Genomic DNA, 22,910 nt, shown 5'->3' with positions numbered 1-22,910 from the left:
ATATGCATGCAAACACACACATCTCAACGGTTAGTTCAGGTTATCTTCGAGACAACTGATCAATGTTCTCTAATAGGCGAATCATATAATCACAAGACCATAAACAGGCTTGGAAGTGTTGCTAGTAATCTTGTGACTTCTAGTTTTTAAGTAACGTGTTTTAAGTAACGTGTCACATGTGTCATCTGTAGGTGGCCTGGATTAAATAATTGATCACCAGTAGGTTTGTTATTCACCTCATTATGCAAGGGTGGTACGATGGCGAAAGACGCCCATTTAAAGGTACAGTTAAGCTACGCTTTTTCTGTGAAAGTTGCAGCGTGCCACTGAAATATTAACAGTAGCCCTGGGGGCTAGCAATATTCATGTTTTCGTTGTCACATCTTCCTTTTGAGCGTTTTTAGCATAATGCCATTTTCACAGTAACAAAATACTAGCAAGGTGACTGTATGGGAATATGGAGTACCATTACAACATTTTCCGAGGCTGCAAAACTGTCTGGAGGCATTTTTTCAGATTCCACAAGAATAGGCTTCTTCAACTTTAAATATCCTTGGAACGGAAGAAACGGAAGTGACGAAATCCGAGCGCCGTCAAGATTTTTTTCATGACTGACAGCAAATTATCAGCCTGGCAACTGTACAATGTGTCTCTCACATGTACAATCTGTAGCCCAGAGCTGCAACTCAAACGTTCCAACGTGAGCCAGACTTGTGGTGCTGCAGTTTTCTGCTGGGCACCGGGCTACATTGTTAATGATTTCCCAAAAGTCGAAACGGATTATTACTGAAGTGGACAAAGTAATCGTGGGGCCATGCCAGTCGCATGCGTTCTCTGTCGTTAGCATGTTGAACTATCCTGTGCTAGCTAACTCGCTCTAGGATGGTTGTAATGTAAGTTAGCTAGTTACATTGTATGTCAGTGACTTAAGTAGCCAACCCGCTAACGAAAGTTATTAAAATATTGGAATGCTTGTCATAGAAATCGCAAAGATATGTGGTCTGTAAGCTAGCTAGAAAGTGACCTATCAAGTCAATGCCACACACCTCTGTGTTGCAACCTTTACGAATTGTTGTTGGCTTAACGAAAGTCGAAGGAGGTTTTGTAAGGAAGGCTGCCACGGCGCGATCTAAGCGGGGAAGGTAGCCGCGGTATCTCAGTTTACAAGTACCACAGGACAAGACACTGGATTGATGACTGGAATCATTTGTAACATTCAGTGGACATTTGCGTCTGTAGGATTTGTGTGAAGAGGTGAGTTGGTCGTAATCTTTCTCATAGTCCGTTTACCCTGAATTCCAAATAGACTGCTTAATAACAACTTGTAGCTAACACTGATTTTTGACACTGTATGATGGATAGTCAGCTCACTGATACTGCGAGTGAATTCTATTGTAAATCCAATGTTAACGTATTTTTATCGTCACGCTCTTGTAGCCAGATCTATTTATCCAGGCTAGGCTAATATACGTGGTCTCACAAAACATGTCAATAATAAGCGTTCGTGCCGTTTCTACAAGGTCATGCCATAGTCTATGTGTCCTAATGTGAAATATGTTCTACTTAACGTTCAACCCGTTAGATCAGTTTTAATGAACGAGACACATCCAAAACACTAACAGAATAAAGTTTGGATGTTGGCAGCTTATCAGAGAACGTGTCAGCTAAGTGGTGATGGCGAAACCTGAGTCGAAAAGAGGTGCCATGGCCTTTGTCGCCGGAAGACCTGCTGCAACACCGGAGGACCAGGTCAACAACGGGTCACTTGATCCGTCACCGTCCTCCGGTTCTCACGACGCATCACATACCCCAGTGCCAGCCAGCAAGTCTAAATCTGGTAAACAGACGTCTAAGGAAAACCTGTCGCGGCGGACAACCGAGAGTGAAGTATTCGACGACGGGACCAACACATTTTTCTGGTAAGATGTGAAGATGTGGCTCTTGCAAGCATAGGTTGAATTCTTAAATTTCCCCTTGGGGATCAATAAAGTATCTCTATCTATCTATCTATCTATCTATCTATGTTTACATCAGGTAGCTTATGATAAGATAATGCTTCTCTCACCTTTGAATGTTGATAAGTAAACAAGTTGATTATGGACGGTATTGATCCTATTCATTTGTTATCGTTATAGGTTATTGAACAGTTATAGGCTTTACAGAGGTCTGATGCTGTTGATTATGTGGGCATTTGCTTATTATCTCCATAGCATACAACTCTAATGCACTCTATGCCCTCTCAATCTCCCTAGTGTTTCTTGTGGAGGCACTGCAGGTAGCAGGTGGCTGTGATTGAAGTCTTGGTCTACTGTAGTTTGTTGGATTTGGGCTTTATGCACTAGGAATGTCTCTGTCTCCTTGACAGACAAGAACAATTTCACACAGGCAGCTGTATTCTGTGTGTTAGGCTAGACACATGACACAATGTTTTCCTACAAGATTTGTTCATGAGTTTGAATGGAAAATATCAGTGTCCTTGAATAAACATCATTATTTTTGATCCCTTTGATATTTTTATGGTGTTGTTAACTGGTGTGGAATAGCACATAGCGCACCAAATGCAATTGAGTCTTGTAGTCTAACAGCAGACTTAGCTAGAGTTTAGTAGTCTACCTCTCATATTGGCATTGGACCAGTCATGTTGGGCATGGTAAGCTCTGTCTGTTAATTTCTGGGTCTCAGATACCGGAGAAGCTAAATATACCTCTATTCTACAGAGACATGGACAGTTAAGAGCCCCTCTCAACACTTGCATACTGGCCTAGTGTAGGTGTGGCTGCCTGGTCAGGTTAGTCAGGCTGCTCCTGTTGCTGTTTTTGCTGTCAGGCAACGGGTGCAGTGATAATTCTCACCAGATGAACAGGTTCCCAGGTGACTGGTACTGCTAGTGTCATCGGTTAGCCCTCCAAAGATTGCATTGTAAAACATACCTGCATTTATCAGCGTGAATAAGTGCTTGCATGCTTCATTAATATGGATACTTATAATCTCACCAAGGAGTAAAATTAGATAATATAGGGTCAAATGAATCTGCTCAGGATCATTCAAATCTAGTTAAACTTCAGACTTCAAATTTCTCCACCGCTATTTTGACTAGTCTCTCTCGTGCCTGTGTCCTCTTTGATAAACCATCATTGATTTGCTAACTGATGCAGTTGTTGTCCTTAGACTGTATGGGCTTATATACAAATTAGTTTCAGGGTAGGTCCTAGCTATCAGCATGTGTGAATAATGACTGGTGAGGTAGAGATGACCCTGAATGATAGGGCAGAATAACCCTGAAGTGCATTAATGATATACCACTCTGGGCCTGAAAACAGAGCAAATTAGAGATATGGCTGTTTGCCTACCCTTGATTTTTGTGGTACATCCTATGATAGCAGTTGTCCTTCAAAAGCTGTAGACATAGAAGTAGAAGCTTTGAATGCCTTAATTATACAGGTATGCCTGAGTGTATCTGAGCCTAGCATTTCTTGTGTGTCTATGAAGTTTGAGCTAGGCTACCTGAGGTTAATCAATGACATAACCTGTGTTGCTGAAGCCTGTTCTAATTTAGAAAGTAAGAATCTTACCCACCATTACCAGACAATCTATAGTTTTAGGCTTCTAAATATTAGTGTTTCAATGTTTTATCCTGCATGTGCATTAAAGAAGCACTTTTGTCCAAAGTGACAATAATAAGAAGGTTTGTCTTGGTGGGTGAAGATAGAAGGAGAAATGTGTTTATTTTTTCCAATGTGAATGTTTGGAAAAAGAGCTTTAGTGTAAACAAAAGCTGATATCCACTGTAGAGGTAGAGGAAATTAAGCCTGTACGATGTGAGTGTGTTGAAGGGCAGGACTGTTGCACTTAATCAAATGAAGTGGAAAGGTTTATATGCCACATCACCTGATTCTCTGCCTGTGATCTCTCTCCCTTTCCATCTCTCTCTCTCTCTCCCTCTCCCTCTCTTCTCCTTACTCTGTAGGAGAGCACACACAGTCACGGTGCTGTTCATCCTCACCTGTGCCCTTGTGTACGTCACACTGCTGGAGGAGACACCACAGGACACGGCGTACAACACTAAAAGGTCAGATTTCACAGGGTCGTTTTCCGCGTCCCCACAGTGTGATGGTGCAAACCAGACCCTGTCCTTGACACTTGGGGGGGTGGGGGGCAAGGGCTGCCTTTGACTTTGTCAATTTCATTAATATTAATCTTCTGTCCAGTCAAAAAAGGAAGGCTACTTACAGGTTTATATTCAACATACCCGACAGCGGAACTGTTTTTTCGTTGCATCACTCTAACATTCTTATACATTAGAAAGTGTGTCTGCCTAGGCTACTTGCTGTTAATAGGCAATAGGGAGTTTAACAATATTTTCCATCTAATACAGAATATAGGCGTCCAGACCTGCCATTTAAGCGCATTTGTGCTGGAGGATTAAATGTTTGTTTAATTTTTAATCTGTTTTGTTGATCGCGCAAGCAAGATGTCTGTCAACTTCTTGCTCAGTATTTACATGGGTTGTGAATTGTTTGCACTTCTTTTAGTTTATGTCACTGTCACGTATCCATTCTAAATAGGCCTACATTTTCATGTTGGTTAACGGTTAATAGTCAATAAAGAGTTTTGGCTATCGGTGACTAAAAAATAGGGTGGGGCTATTGTGCTTTTTACAAACATATCTTGTTGGGGAGGGTAGGAAGTCTAGGATAGCAATGCTAGTATAACCCCAAATACAGACTAGTTGTGGGCCAGTGGCCAGTTTTAGGTAGCCTGGAGTAAGTAATGCAAGGGGTAAAAGTAACGTGCATCAATTGCTCATTGTCTCGCAGAGACAATTCCATTGTGCTCTTGCGAGAACTCTGGATTTCCAGGGTAAGTTTTAGGCCCAATTCCATCTGATTTTTTACCCATGTACCTAGGCCTTGCCCTTCCTTTTGCCTTTGCCATTTAAAACAAACAGGTAGGGTTTTTGACATATTTCCCTTATGGAATGGAACAGAAAACCTTTAATTGTAGGCTAGTTCTGCCTCTAGAAATGGCCAAGCCTACTTATTGTACAAGTTGTATTGACCTTGTGTATAGTGTTTTTTGCCTGTTTCCCTATTTCCACATAATGTGTGTTATAATAAAAGTTTTATGATAAACAAAGATATTCTGATTGAGTGTAGTCCTGCATGTAGAAATGTCTACCCTGCACTGGTACCAGATGACCAGGGAAATGCAGGACAGGACTGCCACTAGATTTTTTCAGAAGTCTACTGTCAATCATGAATTGCATTATCTATATGAAGTTCTAACATGGTGATTAGTGGTCGCAAAAATGTTGCTACTGAATGAATTTATCTCCTCTCCTGTCATCTTATTAGCACATGTCAAATTCATTCTGTGTTAAAAACTGTGGAATTCATAGAGCCCTTATATGTCATAATTATGATAACATTATGCAAAGCTCCCACATGTGAGCACACATACACACTCATGCGTTTTCCAGAGTGCCTAGCGAGGCTTGTGTAGGGGGATATGTAGACAGATGGACAGTTCTGAGGATGGGTTTTGTTCATTTGGTGGTTCCTGAAACCCATCCTCTCCTTTCCTCTGGTGTGCTGGTGGGCATGTGAGCCTTTCAAATCCACACTGTATAGTGTAGTGCCAGCAAGGGCCTCCTGGCCAGAGGAAGTGTGCGTGGGTGTAGCCCCGGCCAGAAATAGCCATGTGGATGGTGGAGGAGGCGGTGTAGGTGGGTGGAAGTGTGAGGGGGGTTGTTCGGGCTGCGCTCCATCTCCACTAACAGGATTTGCTTTGGTCAGCGTAACCCAGGCTCAGGATTACCAAGCCCACAGCCAGGCTCGTTCCTATGCTGCCTATGACCTCACCTGATCTAATCCCTCAGCTCTGTTTCCTGTTACTGCTCTCTCTCTCTCATTCTGTCCTTCTCTCTCTCTCTTTGTCTGTCTCTTTATTTCTCTGTTCCTGACAATACTCTCTCTCCCTCCCTCCCTCGTAGACAAAGACACATACACCTCTTGCATGTTACAATATAACCCCTGCTCACCCCTCAACTCAAGGACACTTAAAGGGATATTCCACCATTTGGGGAAATACACTCATTTTCCACCTCCCCTTGAGTTAAACAATTGAGTTTTACCTTTTCCTTTTCACTTTTAGCTCCAGCTCATTGAATTAGATTAGACCGTTAGCTTATAGCAGAGATGCTAACGGTCTAATCTGATTCAATGAGCTGGAGATAAAAGTGTTACTGTCAGACTCAGAGAACGGCTGGATGAACTGGGGAAAGGTAAAACTCAATTGTTTATCTCAAGGGGGGGTGGAAAATGAGTGTATTTCCCCAAATGGTGGAATATCCCTTTAAGGGACATTGGCCTTTGTCTATCAGCATATTGCACTAAGGGTAAACCGGTAGAGAGAGGCCTCTTATGGGCTTATGTACCCTGGCAGGATTGATAAAATATGTACCATTATTTTAAAGAAAACATGAGTGATCATAAAGAAAACTTTCTGCGTAAAACAGGCCTCCTGGCACTAAACAGGTCTCCGAACTGGCACTAAACAGGTCTCCTAACTGGCACTAGCAACTGGCCTAAATATTTCCATTCCTAGCATCATAATGCATTACTATGCATTGACTATGCGTTAACTTTGGTTAAGCTAGACTAATGATTTCATTCACGTTGATCAGGGAAACTTATTGAACCTTAGCAAACTCATAATAAACCACATTGGCAGTCAGGAAACAATGTTTGCAAACGTTGCTACTACTATTTACCACTGCCAATTTCAATTTAGAAAGTCATACCTCTTGCTGGAAATGCTTTGAGAGAGGCCGGACTAGGATCTCAGTGAGATGAAAATTAGTTGAAATACTAGGCGGGCGAGGCCTAGTTATCTCCCCCTAGTCACTCAAATCAAATAGGGCTACAAAAATGAAGTCAACTAGACTGTAGGGACCTTTGTAAAAGTGGTCTGGAGAACAACTTAGAATGCATAGAATGTGACTGTGAAGTGATAGAGTGGGTGAGAAAGAAAAAGATGGCAGTTTGCGACCAAAGCAGAGTTGGTGAAGGAGACTTTAAACTAGACGTTATTGAATAAAGCTGCAGTTTCTCTAACTGAAGCTATATATTCACCTTGTGTCTGCTGTTGCTCACAACCTGCAGTTGAAGTGAATTGGGTGCTGGCTTCGGTCTTAGAGTGTCCTATAATGATCCAACTACGGTCTGGAGTTTAAGTAGGAAAGGCTAACATACAGTATTTCTCAGGAAAAAATGCAGAATGCAACAGAACAAAATGCTACACAAAGTAACACATTAGCTAGTAGCTACGCATAAGTACATACACTCAACAAATTGTATGCCACTTGCATAGAGTAGGTGAGCTATAGTTTCAATTAAGAACCATTTTTGCCAGGGTTTTAGGCTGCAAAGATTCAACACAGATCCATAAATCTTGCTAGTTTTATGTTTTTGAAGTCAGTGGTAAGAGATCAAAATAAGCATAGCAACAGCACATAAAAGCATAGTGGCAGTTTCTTAAGGGTAGCGGCTACGCTACTGTGCTTTAGGGAAAACTGTGAAAATATTAGTATTAGGGCTGTCAATCGATTAAAACAATTAATCTAATTAATTACATACTCTGTGATTAATTAATCTAAATTAATCCCATATATAATTTTTGCTGTGAAAGTATTTTAAATACTTAAATTCAAAAGAATCATTGAATATCAATGATTAAATCAGCATTAGTGACATTAAAGTTCAAAAACTCTTTTATTATTATTTTCACTGTTCAAATAATTGCCATAATAATCTATGATATGACCTAATATGCTGAGGAAATAAATTCAAAATAAAGTGCTTCGGGAAGAAGTTTTTTTTTCACATACAAGGCATTTCAGGCCACAGATATAACCTAGGGGACACTATGAAAATAAATGAACACTCTGTGTCACCCTCAATGTCAACACTTATTTCTTTGCGTTGATGTGCGACTTGATGGACTTGATGGATGCGGAGTTGATGAACTCCGGTGATATGCAAATTCCTTGCTGCAGACCTTGCAGAGGACTTTATTTTCAACACTTTCTTTTTTATCAACACCCTCAGGCCGTTTTTTAAAAGTAAATGTTCCAATCAATGATCCAGGCAGCACATTTTCTTCTCTCTCCTTCATTTTACAGTCTAATTTTTACTGACTAGAACAGCTCGGGGGCAAAGGTCATACGGAATCGATTAATCTGCACAAATGTTATTTTTTCTCAAATTAATTAATCGAAATTAATCAGTTATTTTGACAGCCCTCATTAGTATATATAATATATAATATTAGTATATAATAGTATATGAGCACAGTATCGGCCCAATATCGGTATTGATGCATCCCTAGTTATGAACACAGCTGTAAGTTCAAGCATATGGTTGACATTTCCCATAAGAACAAACAAAAATGATATTAACCCTATTACACCCCCACCCCCCCCCCCCCCCCCCCCCCACCTGCTTAAAGGTGCTCTAAGCGATTCTGGCTAACGTCACTTCTGTTGACTTTTTCTGGCTACTTCCTCCCCCTCCCTCCCGTGCTGCTCCCGTGCAATTGAAACTCTCCTAAACGCGCATCTCGTCTGTGATTTGCTGAAAGAATTTGTTTTTATGGGCTAGGTTTGCCCAGGTTGTTTTTGTTGCCGTTTTTAAAGCCTGGGCTGTCCACAGAGATTGCGTTTTTTTACAGTGTACTCAGGACACAGACAGCTAGCGGTTGGTTAGGTGATGTTTGCAGTAAGTGACATAAAATGTTTTAGCCTAAAAAACGCGTGGCATCTCTAAGAGCACCTTTAAGTGACTACTTAACTATTTAAACATGAATCAGATTTAGGTTTTACTTCTACTAGAATATGTTATTCCTCAAAAGATTGTTTGTCCCAGTGTTCATTGCACATATGTCTGATGGCTTTCTCTGGTCTCCTCTCCAGGGGGATTATTGCCAGCATTCTGGTGTTCCTCTGTTTTGGAGTGACCCAAGCCAAGGATGGACCCTTCACCAGACCACACCCAGGTAAGATCCATCATCACTCCTGCATAGTGCTGGGCGGTATAACGGTTCACACCGTATACCGGTGTATATTTTCGTTATGATATGAATTTTTAATATACCGCCATACCGGTGTATTTGATTACACAACGTTTGGAACGCTGCACCGGACTTTTTTCACACGCAGGCATGGTGCGACTGCGAGGCATAGTGAAGGTAAACACAAAACACCCTAAGTTTTTCCCCTGAAGTATGACCCTTAAGGCTTAATTTCTCCTTAGGTAAGGGGTTTATTTAAGGGTGTTGCACAGAATACCTTAAATTGTTTCTTTAGTTAAGGAAAAAAGTTAAGGGATACTGCATTGAAAGGGATTTACCGTCACGAAAATTCTATTGAGATTGTTCAACAGCTGTAACTAGCTGGCTAGTAGGTGATATCGTTAGTTAGCAACCCACCGAACACAGTGAAGTTTAATGATCTTATCATTCATCTCACCTTAAGAATATTCGCTGAAATTATCCAGGTAGCAAGTAAAACATGTTATAGACATAAACTGAACAATACTAGCTGGCTAGTTAGAAATGATCCTGACTGTCATCAGTGCACCAAAACAAACTTTTTTGTTAATGTTTTGCCTAGCGAACCGAACCGAAGCTCATGGCAGGCTAACAAGACATCCACATCAAGTTGTTAGCCTACCACTAACGTCATGTAAACCACACAATAACAATAAGGCATGTTTCTGATAGGCCTATTTGACAGAGTAAGCATATTAGCAGAGAAGTTTTATTTTAAATTGTATAATTGTAAGTATAATTACAATACTCAAAAAAGTATAATTATTGCAAGTTGCACTACTTTTTTGTAATACTTTTGTATTGGTTTTATACAAGATGTTCATGAAATGTGCACAGTAAAAGTTCTGTATTTTGACTGCAATTGTCGTTGCGTTCTGATTAGATTCTTCATTAGAATCATGAGTGGCTCTTTGTAAACAGCATCATTTTCTGGGGCCATGCAAAACTGCATTACCACTAGTGTGGAGTTAATAATACTTGTGCTTTGCCAATTGTGCAAGATGCCCATGCTGTAGGCACTAATGCTCCTCCACACTGTTATAGATGTTGGGTTTGGAATTAAGCACTAAAACAAGTTGGATAGGTTGGATACTTGGATAGGCCTTCTCCTCTTTAGCCCAGATGAGTCCATGATTTCCAAAAAGAATGGCACATTTTGATTGGTCTAACCACAGGACCCTCTTTCATGTTACCTCAGTCCATTTTAAACAAGCTCAGGCCCAGATAAGACGGTGGTATTTTTCTGTATCGTGTCTCAATACAATTTGGGCTGTTACAATTTTGGCTGCAATTTTTGAATTGAGTATCAAACTGTGCACATAGACAATGTTTATCGGAGGTTGTCTTGAGCCCATACAATGACCGGTGTGGAAACAGGTCTGGTGTTGATGCAGTGCCATCTGAGGTCCAAAAGACCACGGCCATCCATTTTGTTTTTCAGCCCTTTCCCTTGTTTGCAAAGATTTCTCTGGATTCTCTGAATGTTTTATAATATTATGTCCTGTAGATGATGAACCCCCAAATACTTCACAATTTAATCTTAAGAAGCATTAAAATGATATTGTTTCATCATTTGTGCACACATGTTTACACAGAGTGATGAATACCCCTACGTCTTTACTTTTAAGAGATCCTGCCTCTCTGGGATGCTCTTTTTCATACCCAATCATGTTGCCAGTTACCCAAATTAGTTGAGAAACATTCCTCCTTGTGTTTTCTTTATCATTACAAACCTTTTTCAGCATTTTGTTATCCCTATCCCAACTTTTTTTGAAACATGTTGCTAGTATCAAATTCAAAACTAACATATATTTTCCATAAAATAGTCAAATTTGTCATTTTCAACATTTGATATGTCGTCTGTGTCCTTTTTGCAAGTAAATATGAGATTTGCAGATTATTACATTCTGCTTTTATTCACATTTTACACAACGTCCAAATTTTTGCTGTTTTGGGTTGTAAGAAAGAGAGAACACAGAGAGAGAGAGATAATAGAGAGAACACACAGAGAGTGAGAATAGAGAGCAGAGAGAGAGAGAGCAGAGAGAGAGAGAACAGAGAGAGAGAGAGAGAAGAGAAGAGAGAGAGAACAGAGAGATAGAGAGAACCAAGAGAGAGAAAGAAAGAGAGAGAGAGGTTGTGGTTTCTTGTGAAGCAGCCTCAGCTGAATCAGTTCCAGGAGCAGGATTGTGTTTGGCTGCAGAAACTGGGGCATTCACATATGTCTCCTAAGGCAGTGGCTTAGGGCGTCGGCGGAGGAGGAGAAGGTGGAGAGGTAGGGATGGGGTTGGGGGGAGAGGAATGGAGAGGAACTTCGTTTTTGTACTCGCTTAATTTTTCCTGTTTTGGGAACTCGGGTCACAGGAGCGGCATGAGTGGAATTTGATGCGTTGCGACACCCTTGGATTCCAGCACCCACCACCCCATTATGGTGACACAGAGACGGCTGTTGTTTTCTTATTTAGTCCGGTGCCTCTTGACGATGTTGCAACGGTCACTCGACTGGTTCAGCAGGCCAAGCCAGTCCGTCTCTTTGCTGCCTCCCTCGGGAGTGGTTTCTCCCAGCTCTACCTGCCTGATCAGTGTTGCATGAAGGTGCTTATTATGCCACAGAATGGATAATTCTACACACAGATATCCATCAGTAATTTGCCACAAAGTGTCATCATGGACAAACTCTGGGAATGGATAAAAAGAGCAGAGCAGTTGGGTTAGTGCTCATGTATTGGAAAAGTAGTATTGGTAAGTGGAATTGACTTGAAAAGGGTCCACCAAAGAAAGCTTCCCTTCTGCCACCATAGAGACATGTAGTGGGCAAGACTTGTGTTTTGGGTGTGAGACTCAAGCAGGGTGGACAGCTGCTGCTTCTGAAGTCTACAGACCATGAAGCTAAATGGCTACCTGTCCCTCTGGGCTTCTTATGCTTTGACCGAGATGCTTTCATTACAGTTGACTTTACTCCCCCTGGCTGCTTTAGGTTTCTGGGAACACAGTCGAGGTGTAATTTGTTGCCTGATGCTGTTGATCAGTGGTCCAATTTTTATTTTTATTTTATTTACATGAGAGTAACCATGGTTACTCTGAGCCCTTTAGGGTGTGTTAAACAATGAGAGGCTCTGTCTTGGGGCTTCGTGTGTGTGTGTGTGTGTGTGTGTGTGTGTGTGTGTGTGTGTGTGTGTGTGTGTGTGTGTGTGTGTGTGTGTGTGTGTGTGTGCGCAGTCCTCATCTTTGCTGCTCATGTGTTTCCCCTGCAGCCTACTGGCGGTTCTGGCTGTGCGTCACGGTGGTCTATGAGCTCTTCCTCATCTTTATCCTTTTTCAGGTGAGCCAGATGACGATATAAATCACACAACCTTGGCACACACACACACACACAGAGAGCATAAACTTTGCTTCTCTCTCAGCAGGCTGTTTCCTCTGCAGTTTGCTCTCGGTTGACACACACTCACGCTCGCTCCCTCCCTCTGAAAACATTCACCACCTTGTAATCAAACTTACCCCACAAAGTAATGAAAAGCACACACACACACACACACACACACACACACACACACACACACACACACACACACACACACACAAAAACACACACAAACACAGAGGCCCTAATCAAAAGCGATCTCATGAATGCCTGCTTATTGTGAAAGGCCCGCTGAAAGGCTGCACAGCATTATTAATCACTGGGCTGTTGTTTTGAACCGCTGAGGAGTGCTCGACGGGAGTGTACTGCAGACTGGGGACGGCCTCGTCAGCCTTGTGTTGTGGCCTCTGTCAGGCGCCGTGAAGCAAAAGAGGCCCCCCTCTCCCACAAAGGGCCTCGCAACTGGACCCTCAACAGATCTTGTAAACCCCCGCCAGTTACATCTTATTTGAAATGACCATATGACAGGTCAACGATTAATTTATGGAACACAGATGGTTCCATTCAGAAGGTGACATGTCCATTCATGATGCATTAATAGTCAACTATCTTGTTATGCTAAATAGCATTGTTGGAGTGCATGGCGTGAATGCTATGGGTCCTTGTTAAGAGGCAGCCCTATCATGTTAAATTACCACAGACATGACAATTACAAACCAGGGCACTAATGATGCCGTCTCAGGGGTTTTGTAAGATGATATTCCCCATCTGTGGGAGGGAAAAGTAGTCGGTTAATGACCCTTTTGTTCCTCCAGACAACCAACTATAAATTCCTCTTTATAGTTCATCATGTGATAACCCCCCCCCCCCCCCCACACACACACACACACACACACACACCACCTCACCCACCCTTCAGGGTTTTTCCTGCTTACAAATGATTTTGACAGTCACCAAAGCATAATACACAGGTCTTTTGTGGCCACTGTTAAGTATATGTGAGACAGGGAGAAAGTGGACATCTGTTGCGTTAGAAAGTTAATTTTGTCCTCACCCTAGATGTGTTGTTGAGTAAGTCAGCAGTCACAGCTGCTCTGAGTAAACCAGACCAAAGGTTTTTTATTTTGGAGCAAATCCTCTTTGCGTTTCTTTGGCTAGACGGTGCACGACGGACGGCAGTTCATGAAGTACATCGATCCCAAGCTGGGCGTGCCTTTGCCGGAGAGGGACTATGGCGGCAACTGCCATGTCTATGATCCGGACAACACCACCGACCCCTTCCACAACCTCTGGGTAAGGTAGTGCATTTGTCCAGTGACCTTTGGCCATACATGCCTTTGCATATCATGCTCATCCTTTATGAGGAACCTAACAGCTCAACCAAAGATCCTTGATTACTAGCTCCACTTTAACCCTCTCTGGCTCAACGGCCTCTAAATATTACGACACTCAGTTAATAATAAAGCCCTAAGCTGATGGAGTGGCTGATTCTTAACCAATCAAAACAATCAAACCACCGAAGGTGAAAGGTCTTGCAGAGCTGTAGAGGTGGAAGAAGAAGAAGAAGAAGAAGAAGAAGAGGTGTTGGGCTTGTTTTTTTTTTTTCGTTTTCATCACCTCTGTTCCTCTGTTCCCATCCCTAATGTCATGTGCCTGTGCCCTGATGAGGCTCTGGGGAGCATGAAGTTGCACTTGCCTCCCTCAGCGTGTCTCCCCACCTCCACGGCACTCTCACTGGACTGCGTGTAGAGCGCTCTCCCCTGCACCCACCCCCCACCCCCCACCCCCCAGCGTGTCTCCCCACCTCCACGGACGGCACTCTCACTGGACTGCGTGTAGAGCGCTCTCCCCTGCACCCCCACCCCCCAGCGTGTCTCCCCACCTCCACGGCACTCTCACTGGACTGCATGTAGAGCGCTCTCTCCTGCCCTATCCTCCCCCACCCCCTCCCTGCTGTGTATGTCATGCCATCTGCTTCAGTCTTCATGGCTGTTGTTTTCTTAAGCTCCGTTTTGCCCTTGCGTCTCTGTCTGTGAGGTGATTTTGTGTCTGGGGAGGGTGGGGTTGGTGAGGTGAAGTTTTCTAAGCTCTTGCTGGCTCTGGGATGCGTCAGCCTTGTTGAATCCCCTGTGGGAGGCCAAGGCTCCGGTCCAAATATCTTTCTTTTCCCTTTCAAATCGCCTTCAGTTGTTTTCTATATTCTTTTTCTTCTCTCACTCGTTCCCTCATTCTTGTTCTCTGCACATGTCGTTCTCTCTCCCTCCCGGTCACATTCTCTCTCTCTCTCTCTCTCTCTCTCTCTCTCTCTCTCTCTCTCTCTCTCTCTCTCTCTCTCTCTCTCTCTCTCTCTCCCCCTCCCTCCTTGTTTGTGTACGTGCTGTCTGTGAACTGCTCTAGTTAGCCAAGCATCACAGCACAAACATGGCAGCACTCCCTACCACACCACTCTCCCATTCTTCTCTAAAAACACATCCTTTAAAGCCCCCAAGTCACCCAAACAAGACAGGTGGTCATTGTTATTTATTTATATAATCCGACACCTCTACAAGTTTTGGGATTCGTTTTTACAATATGGCCCCAGCTTGTTTATACTGGATAAGTCAACTGCTTTTCCTATTACCTGGTCTTTTAGAAAGCCTGGTGTAGATTTTGTCCTCGGTCTTCTGTGACACTGGCTTGTATTGAGTTACTCTAATGGCTGCGGTCCTACTGCAGTGGTGCTGGGGGACAGTGCGGTCCTCTGCTGGCATGCAGACCTGCTGGCTCAAAGTCTTTACGTGCGCTCCTTCCTAACAGGACAAGATGGATGGCTTCGTTCCGGCACATTTCCTTGGCTGGTACATTAAGGTAGGCGAGACTCTACCCCCCACTCCCAATGAACTCTTATCCTTATTTTGTTTCCGTGCAATCCCTGGCATCATATCTTTTAGATAGCCTGAAGAAGGCCGTGATGCGATTAATGAGGTTGTCATAAAATAAATTGTCACCTCAGCCATATTTACTGGGACAAGTTAGTTTAAGAAAGAACACACTCTTTTGACAGTGCATGTGACTGTGTATGTTGTTTATGCAGACCCTGATGATCCGAGACTGGTGGATGTGCATGATCATCAGTGTCATGTTTGAGTTCCTGGAGTACAGCTTGGAGCATCAGCTGCCCAACTTCTCTGAATGCTGGTGGGATCATGTAAGTAGTATGTGGAAATGTACCAGAAGGATGTATTCATACCGTCCATAGTGGTGGGAGTATGAGGGAATTTGTTTTTCAGCTTAAACTTAAATCTCCATTCTCGAGCCAAGCGTAAATTTGGGAATTTGGCTGGCATGGTCTTATTCCTGGAGTGACAGTCAGAACAACATCATATATACACACACACACACACGCATCTCTTAGGCTGTAAATTGACTAAGCTCAACACTAGTTCAACTGCTCACTTCAACATGAAACACAAAGCTCTTTAATTCCCAGCATCGCAGCTCAGTGTTGAGATTATGTTACTGTTGATTTCTCACTTTGGTGCTTCCTCCAAGGCAGTGCAAAGCCTTTGAAGGCTCCTCACAACACAAACAGAGTAGACACTCAAAGCTGAAGCTGACACTCACTTAAGAACTCAAAGCTGAAGAAAGAGGATTTGAATGAAAGCTGAAGGAAACAGAAAACTCCACTCAGGGAACTTGAAGGGGCAGCAAAGCGAGTTGGTTTTAAAAGACAAGACGTCTTCTCTCCAATTAGAATAGCATATTCTCTCTGTCTGTGGTCTTCTACCTTCCTCATACTTGTTTTCCATCCTTGTCGTTATCTGTAGTGGATAATGGATGTGTTGGTGTGCAATGGCCTGGGAATCTACTGTGGGATGAAAACGCTGGGCTGGCTCTCTATGAAGCCATACCAGTGGCAGGGACTGTGGAACATCCCCACATACAAGTAAGAATCTCCTCCCCAGCTTTCCCCAGTGCTTCTTTTCTAAGGGTGTCATGATTTCGATTTTATATCGAAATCGGTTAAAAAGGTCAAAAAAATCGAAATCGGTCAAAATTACATCTCAGTCTCAAACTTCAAACTTAAAAGTAGAATCGACGATGCAGCCACACCCCCAATGTCACATCCAGCATGTATGCCAAGACGCACAAATGCACACGCACGTGCTGAACTGCAGCGTCAACACTCCTCTAATTTTAGGCTGCAGCCAGTTAAAATATACACATCAACCTACCGAAATCAAAGCCCCTCTTGCTACTTTGAAATCACCGGTGTGGAAGTATTCATTCATTCACGTCAATTAAAACTAACTTAGCCTAGGCTACTCAACTTAGCAAGTGAAAAGGTGATCTAGTTACAGTCCAAAGTTACTTTAAGGCTTAAAATGCACATTGATAAGAACATATTCCATGAACACTAACCTTGGGTCTCTTCGGAGTGTGCTGAAACAATCAAATTATCATTCTGTGTTGTTTCATTTCACTATGTTCACATCTCTGTTTTAGCCTAATGTTAGTTCTGTTTACATTACAACCTCGCGTTTGGAACGGTTTCAAAATAAAAAGCGGTTTCAAAATAAAAGCCCCCCGAAACAGAAAAGGAGAAGGCCAAAAAGAGTAAATAACATATAAGGAATGCATTAATAGTAATATTAAAAAAAAGATTAAAAATCGAATCGTGACTTTAAAATCGAAAATTACATCGAATCGAGGATTTGGAGAATCGTGACACCCCTATTCTTTTCACATAGGAAGGAACATATTTGATTATTTAGATATGTCTGGAATCTTCTATAGTGACTGTTAAAGCTGTTGTGAGATGTTGTGAAAAGCATCCCGGCTGAAGTTGTCTGAAAAGGCCTGTGCTGATTTAGTGAGGTCCCTGCAGTGTGATTTTTTTCAGATTGCTTTCACGACTCACCCCCCACCCACACCCATTCCCAGTGTTCTATTCTGAGCGGCACATTTCAACGGCTTTTGAAATGGCAGCTGCCCTCGATTTAAGAATGTTTTTTCCTCACATGCAGATTTGCTATGAGTCAGGAGTCAGTTGGCAGTGATTTCATTACGCTGTCAAATGACTGACTGCTAAACAGCATCTATTGTTGAAATTGTTTATCTGATTACCAGTACTTATCTGTGAGTGTGTGTTTCTCCACAGAGGGAAGATCAAGCGTATAGCCTTTCAGTTCACACCCTACAGCTGGGTAAAATTTGAGTGGAAGCCTGCATCAAACCTTCGTCGCTGGCTAGCAGTACTTGGCATCATTTTCATGGTAAATCCACACACACACACACACACACACACACACACACACACACACACACACACACTGAACACATGATTACAAATAACTCTTTCCCGCTCATATTGTTGTTGTACGGCATAACTCTTTGCCTTTCCTTTGTGTGTCTATGTAGTTCCTGCTGGCCGAGCTCAACACCTTCTACCTGAAGTTCGTGCTGTGGATGCCTCCGGAGCACTACCTGGTGTTGCTGCGCCTCGTGTTCTTCGTCAACGTGGGTGGGGTGGCCATGAGGGAGATCTACGACTTCATGGATGACCCGTAAGTGTGGGGCTGGGGGACATGCTTGGTGTTTGTAATATAATGAAATACAAAGGCTAGCCCGTCTCCAGTCTGTGGTACGCTCCCGTAGAGCTAAGCGCTCCTCAGCAGGTCAACACAACAGTCCCATAATTGCTCTGTTGTGAAAGGCTCACTGAAAGGCTGCACAGCATCTCTCTCTCTCTGCACATAACATAAAAAGTGTGTTAAAACGATTCGTTGGGCTTGAGCATTATGGAGTGTTCTCAGTTCTCCTTTATCCTCTCAGGAAGTTCCATAAAAAGCTGGGCCAGCAGGCATGGCTGGTGGCGGCCATCACTGTCACCGAGTTCCTCATTGTGGTGAAGTACGACCTCCACACCATCACACTTCCCATCCCCTTCATCGTCACGCAGTGTTGGATTCTGGGGATTGTCATCATCTTCACCTGGACACTGTGGCGCTTCTTTATCCGGTAAGCAAGCCCCCACCCCCCCACCCCCCTTTCTGTTCTGGGCTTTGGCAATCAGCCATAGCTGCCCTCCACCTTCTCTTTCAGTTTGTCTTTGTCTGTAGCAGCAAGTGTTCTAATTAGGCAGATTAAGATTCATTTGTCTAATTATACACTGGTGGCCCACCCAGATTGAGGCCATTGCAATGCTCCCTGTGTGATTTGAACAGAATCACTTCAGCTTACATACCACCCATGCACAGGCTACCTCCAGGGTGTACGCTTTAAGAATCGAGCCTTTTAAAATTTCGTTTCAGTAGATGTGCTTGATTCATCCCTGTTGCTGGGACTTTTGGCTTCCTCTTTTGGTGCGGTTTGTCTTTTTCCACTCTCGTCCTCTGTGACCGAGGGAGTGCCAGCCCTGCATGTTAAAGCTTGTGGTCTGTTTTCTTCTCCTGTATCCACCCCTCCATCCCTCCCTCCCTCCATCCCTCTCTCCCTCCCTTCCTCTGTCCGTCCTTCCTTCCTTCCTGCGCTCAGCGGCAATGTCCATGTGCAGTGAGGTAGGTGTGGGGAGGCTGTGTGGCTCCCCCTGCTGCGGTGGCGCTCGCTTGTCTTTTCTCACTCTGTCTCCTCAGGCCAAAGAAATCATCCTGCATGCTCTCTGACCTTTTCCCATCAGCTCTTTCCTGTTTATGTTTTGGTCTAATTTTAACAGGGCTTTCATCCCCCTCGGCACCAAGTTTGAACCCTGACATGTGACCACACTTGCAGAAATACACAATTCACACTATTCACAGTAAATCACAAGTCACTATGCTGAAGAGTGAATAACTGACATCCCTTCATCTGTCAGTCAGCACATTGGCTCCTCCCACTTTTACGCTTTCATGTCTGCCATTGTGGTGTGTTTGTCTGACTGCCCGTGACACAGCCTCTTTAACTCACAGGGCACATTCACACACACTCTGTGTATGGGCCATAACTTAACCACTGATTGATCTGCTGGTACTAAAGCAACAAAGCACTAGTAAGCACCCTAGCATTTTCTTGATTCTTTAACTTCCCTGTCTTTTTTCAGGTGCAAACTGTTTTCACTGGTCACTACTACCAGACTGACTTGCTCACTCAATTTCATCTCGTTTTATGCTGCGTTCAATTTCATCTCGTTTTATGTTGTGTCTGTGGCTATGTTCTACCCCTCTGATTGTGTGTGTGTGTGTGTGTGTGTGTGTGTGTGTTCCCATATTAGAGACATCACGCTACGCTACAAGGAGACCCGCCGGCGCAAACAGGAAGGCACAGGGGAACGGGAACGACACCTTGGAAACAGTAACAACGGTAACGGTAGCCCAGCAACCACGTCTGGACGCAGCAAACTCAACGGCAGCACAGAGGCAGTGAGGCAGAGGAAGTCCTGAGGGGGCCCCGGCAAGGGATCACACTACCCCGCACTGCACTGTGGGAAGGATGGAGGGACTGGTGGGTGAAGGGGTGGAAGGTGGATGAAATGGGGACAGAAGGATGGAGGGACTGGTGGGTGAAGGGGTGGAAGGGTGGATGAAATGGGGACAGATGGATGGAGGGCAGAAGCACTCAAGCTTCTGCTGCTGCTGCTGCTGCTGCTGCTGCTGCTGCTGCCATTCCCACATTCAGAAGCCCCACTAACATCATCCTGTCCAGGGTGTAGGTGGGCTGCTGTGTGTGTGTGTGTGTGTGTGTGTGTGTTGTGTGTGTGTGTGTGTGTGTGTGTGTTACACCAAAACAGTCATTCCAATGTTGGCTTGTCACTGTTAACACTATTTACAGAAGTTAACCAACCCAGAGTTATGGTGGGGGGAGGTGAGGTTTTGGTTTTAATGAAGCGGGGATGTGGTGAGGTGGATTCATAGGGAACATAGCCAGGTGTCAATTATTGTGGATATGTGAACACGCAAGAAATCATTACCTCTTAATTTTTCAAAGATTGGGAAAAATACAGTGTGAGGTTAGTCCGTGTGTGTGCGTGCGTGCGTGCGTGCGTGTGTGTGTGTGCGTGTGTGCGTGTGTGCGTGCGTGCGCGCGCGTGCGTGCGTGTGCATGTGTGTGTATGTATTTGTGAAAGCTGACTTGAAATGATAGTGAGTGTATGTTTGGGGGTTAACTGGAGTAACGGCATATAAAGCTTGATACATGCAAACAATGGCCATTTCTCACTAGCATTTCTCGGCTAGCAAGACTAATTGCCGTATCCTTGCCAATGCAGATGTAGTCGTAAGCCATATGTATGTCACGCACATCTGACTAGCATTTGAGTGAGTGAACCAAATCTCTAATCCACACTCAAATTCAATGAGGCTGACTGCAATGCATCACATAATCTAATATATTTTTAGACTCTATGAGAAGTGGCCATTGTAAGCCCCGTGAGTGGACGAGTCTTTGGATGAAGATGTTTCCCTCCCTTCTCTTTGCCTTAAGAGATGTGTGGTGCGCAACTTTGATGGAAGCTCTGATGTACACTACCGGTCAAAAGTTTGGGGTCACTTAGAAATTTCCATTCCATTATAGATTATATTGTTTTTTTTTGTTTTGTTTTTTTAAATCAGGGCAGCAGTTTTCAGATTACATAATGTGCATATATGGAGTGATATTCTGTCTATAATGGAGTGGAATGGAGATTTCTAACTGACCCCAAACGTTTGACCGGTAGTGTATGTTTTCTTTTTCCATTGCACTTACATGTCATTAGGGTTTAATAGAGGGACTTTCTGCTGCTATGCAATAATGAAGGTTCACTACCATGGTTTTTGTTCCCAATGGAGATCATGGGATAGTTCTGTCGGGCTTAGTTTCTAAGAATGGCAATGCCTTTCCTTAACATACAATGAAAGTCTCTAAGACATGTTTGGAGTCAGAACTAAGTTGGGTTTGCTTGTTAGTTATTGTCTTAAATAACAAACATCAATGTTTTACTAAAAGGTGAAAAAAGAGTCTGGAAGACGTCCCATTGTCTCAATGGGTCGTTAATGTCTTAACTTAAATGAGAGATTGACACTGGTTTCGTTCCTCTGTGTCTGTTGATGGAGAAGGTTGCCGTCAAAGCCTCACTATCCCACAATGCCCATGGGTGCCAGCACTACTTAGCAACATGTTCTTCACACTCATTGCCTCCTGCAGCAGAAAGCAGAATAACTTTAATGTAATCTGAAATATACTGCATAGTTAGTATTTCATGATATAGATATGTATAGTGTTGTTTTAGTAACTTCTTTTTTCATCCATGTCTAATGCAACATCACTGAATTTAGGATGGTATTACAAAACTGACATAGTCCTGCAGTTGTCTGCATAGTTCTTTAAATTCTCGTCACTGTTATCAGTAAACCCCTACCAGTACCACTAGATGGGACAATCACGCTAACTTGAGACTTGAATTGTTCCTATAAAGAGTTGGAAGGCAAACCCTCACATAATGTACAGTTATCGGGTTACATGTACAGTTACATGGGTCTGATCATGGGGGTATCTTTTTCAAAAGAGAGTGCTGTAAGCCCCTCACCCTCATCCCCATCACCACCCAAAGATCTGGATTTGTATGCTGAAGCCATACGTTTAGACATCACTGCTCATATGTTACTGTTCCTGTCTGTTGTCTTTTTAAGATCACCAAACCAGGAAGTCTTCGGAAATCACAAGCCATTGGCCATTGTAAATGCTGTCTGTATGCCATATTAGTGGTTGGCATTAATGTTTGAATGCACACACCTGTAAGGAAAAAAAGAGACAAAAGCAGTAACCAAAATAGTTATTTTCCAGTGTATGTGTAGTAATTGCAGCTGTGCATCAAGTCACTTATGATGTGACTTTATAGGATGTGTGTTCCAACCACACCAAAAAATAAAAGGCATCACAAATGCTGATGTTTAAGGGAACTTGTGTATATCTCACTGATAACATGGAGTCGGAGAGCTGGGTCCATTGTACTGGTTTGCTGTTCGTAAATGGTTTTGTATGAATGTTTCCACCTGCTTCCGAGTAAAATGTGGTTCCAGGGAACCATTGCCCTGGCATGTAGAGATATTGTGCAGATTGTCCAAAATGGCCTCTTCATGTGGTCTAGTCAACACTCGATGCCATTATAATTATTGTGAATGTACAAAAGCAGATCTTGATGTTTTGCAGAAGAGAGCTACATGTTATTCAAATGCCAATTTATTGTCAACAATCCCAAATTTTGTTCTAATGCCGAAAATTTGTTTTTAGTATCCAGTACAATGTGTGGCTATAACATAGCATGGGAACAATCCAAATGTATTTTAAGTTGATGCTTTTTTTGTTCAATAAAAAGAAGGGGTCCTCTTGGGAAATGGCCTATGTCTTTAAAATACCTTTGAAATATCTTATCTGTCTTGGCTCTGGAGCAAACCATTTGACTGATGAGAAAATGGCCTCGGCATTAGTGGTATTTTGTTGTTGTTGTTGT

The 22,910-nt window shown here is 43.1% G+C and overlaps 1 protein-coding gene across 2 annotated transcripts; it reads left to right on the top strand.

The window, feature by feature from the left end:
* The first annotated feature begins 608 nt into the window (after nt 1-608).
* On the top strand, nt 609-22,794 carry ptdss2 (phosphatidylserine synthase 2). 2 transcript variants are annotated; one of them, XR_006034953.1, is made up of 14 exons: nt 609-1,254; nt 1,645-1,919; nt 3,968-4,069; nt 8,972-9,054; nt 12,363-12,430; nt 13,628-13,762; nt 15,266-15,316; nt 15,543-15,656; nt 16,276-16,394; nt 17,610-17,724; nt 17,870-18,015; nt 18,284-18,469; nt 19,698-19,946; nt 20,001-22,794. XR_006034953.1 is itself a non-coding variant. In XM_042109070.1 (13 exons), exons 2-13 carry the CDS (start codon nt 1,675-1,677, stop codon nt 19,864-19,866), a joined length of 1,533 nt encoding a protein of 510 aa, XP_041965004.1. In that variant the 5' UTR covers nt 609-1,254; nt 1,645-1,674; the 3' UTR covers nt 19,867-22,794. The 2 variants fall into 2 exon arrangements, 1 of the variants encoding a protein (XP_041965004.1); XM_042109070.1 differs by having other exon boundaries at nt 19,698-22,794.
* The last annotated feature ends 116 nt before the right edge of the window (nt 22,795-22,910 follow it).

The sequence above is a fragment of the Alosa sapidissima genome, chromosome 11, assembly GCF_018492685.1.
Source record: "Alosa sapidissima isolate fAloSap1 chromosome 11, fAloSap1.pri, whole genome shotgun sequence".
NCBI lineage: Eukaryota > Metazoa > Chordata > Actinopteri > Clupeiformes > Clupeidae > Alosa > Alosa sapidissima.
This window is presented reverse-complemented; position numbering and strand designations above follow the sequence as displayed.

Coding starts and splice junctions, on each gene's coding strand:
- ptdss2 (XM_042109070.1), top strand. CDS start 1,675: ATGGCGAAACCTGAGTCGAAAAGAGGTGCCATGGCCTTTGTCGCCGGA. Junction 15,317..15,542: donor TCCTTGGCTGGTACATTAAG/GTAGGCGAGACT, acceptor TTGTTTATGCAG/ACCCTGATGATCCGAGACTG. Junction 15,657..16,275: donor CTGAATGCTGGTGGGATCAT/GTAAGTAGTATG, acceptor CGTTATCTGTAG/TGGATAATGGATGTGTTGGT.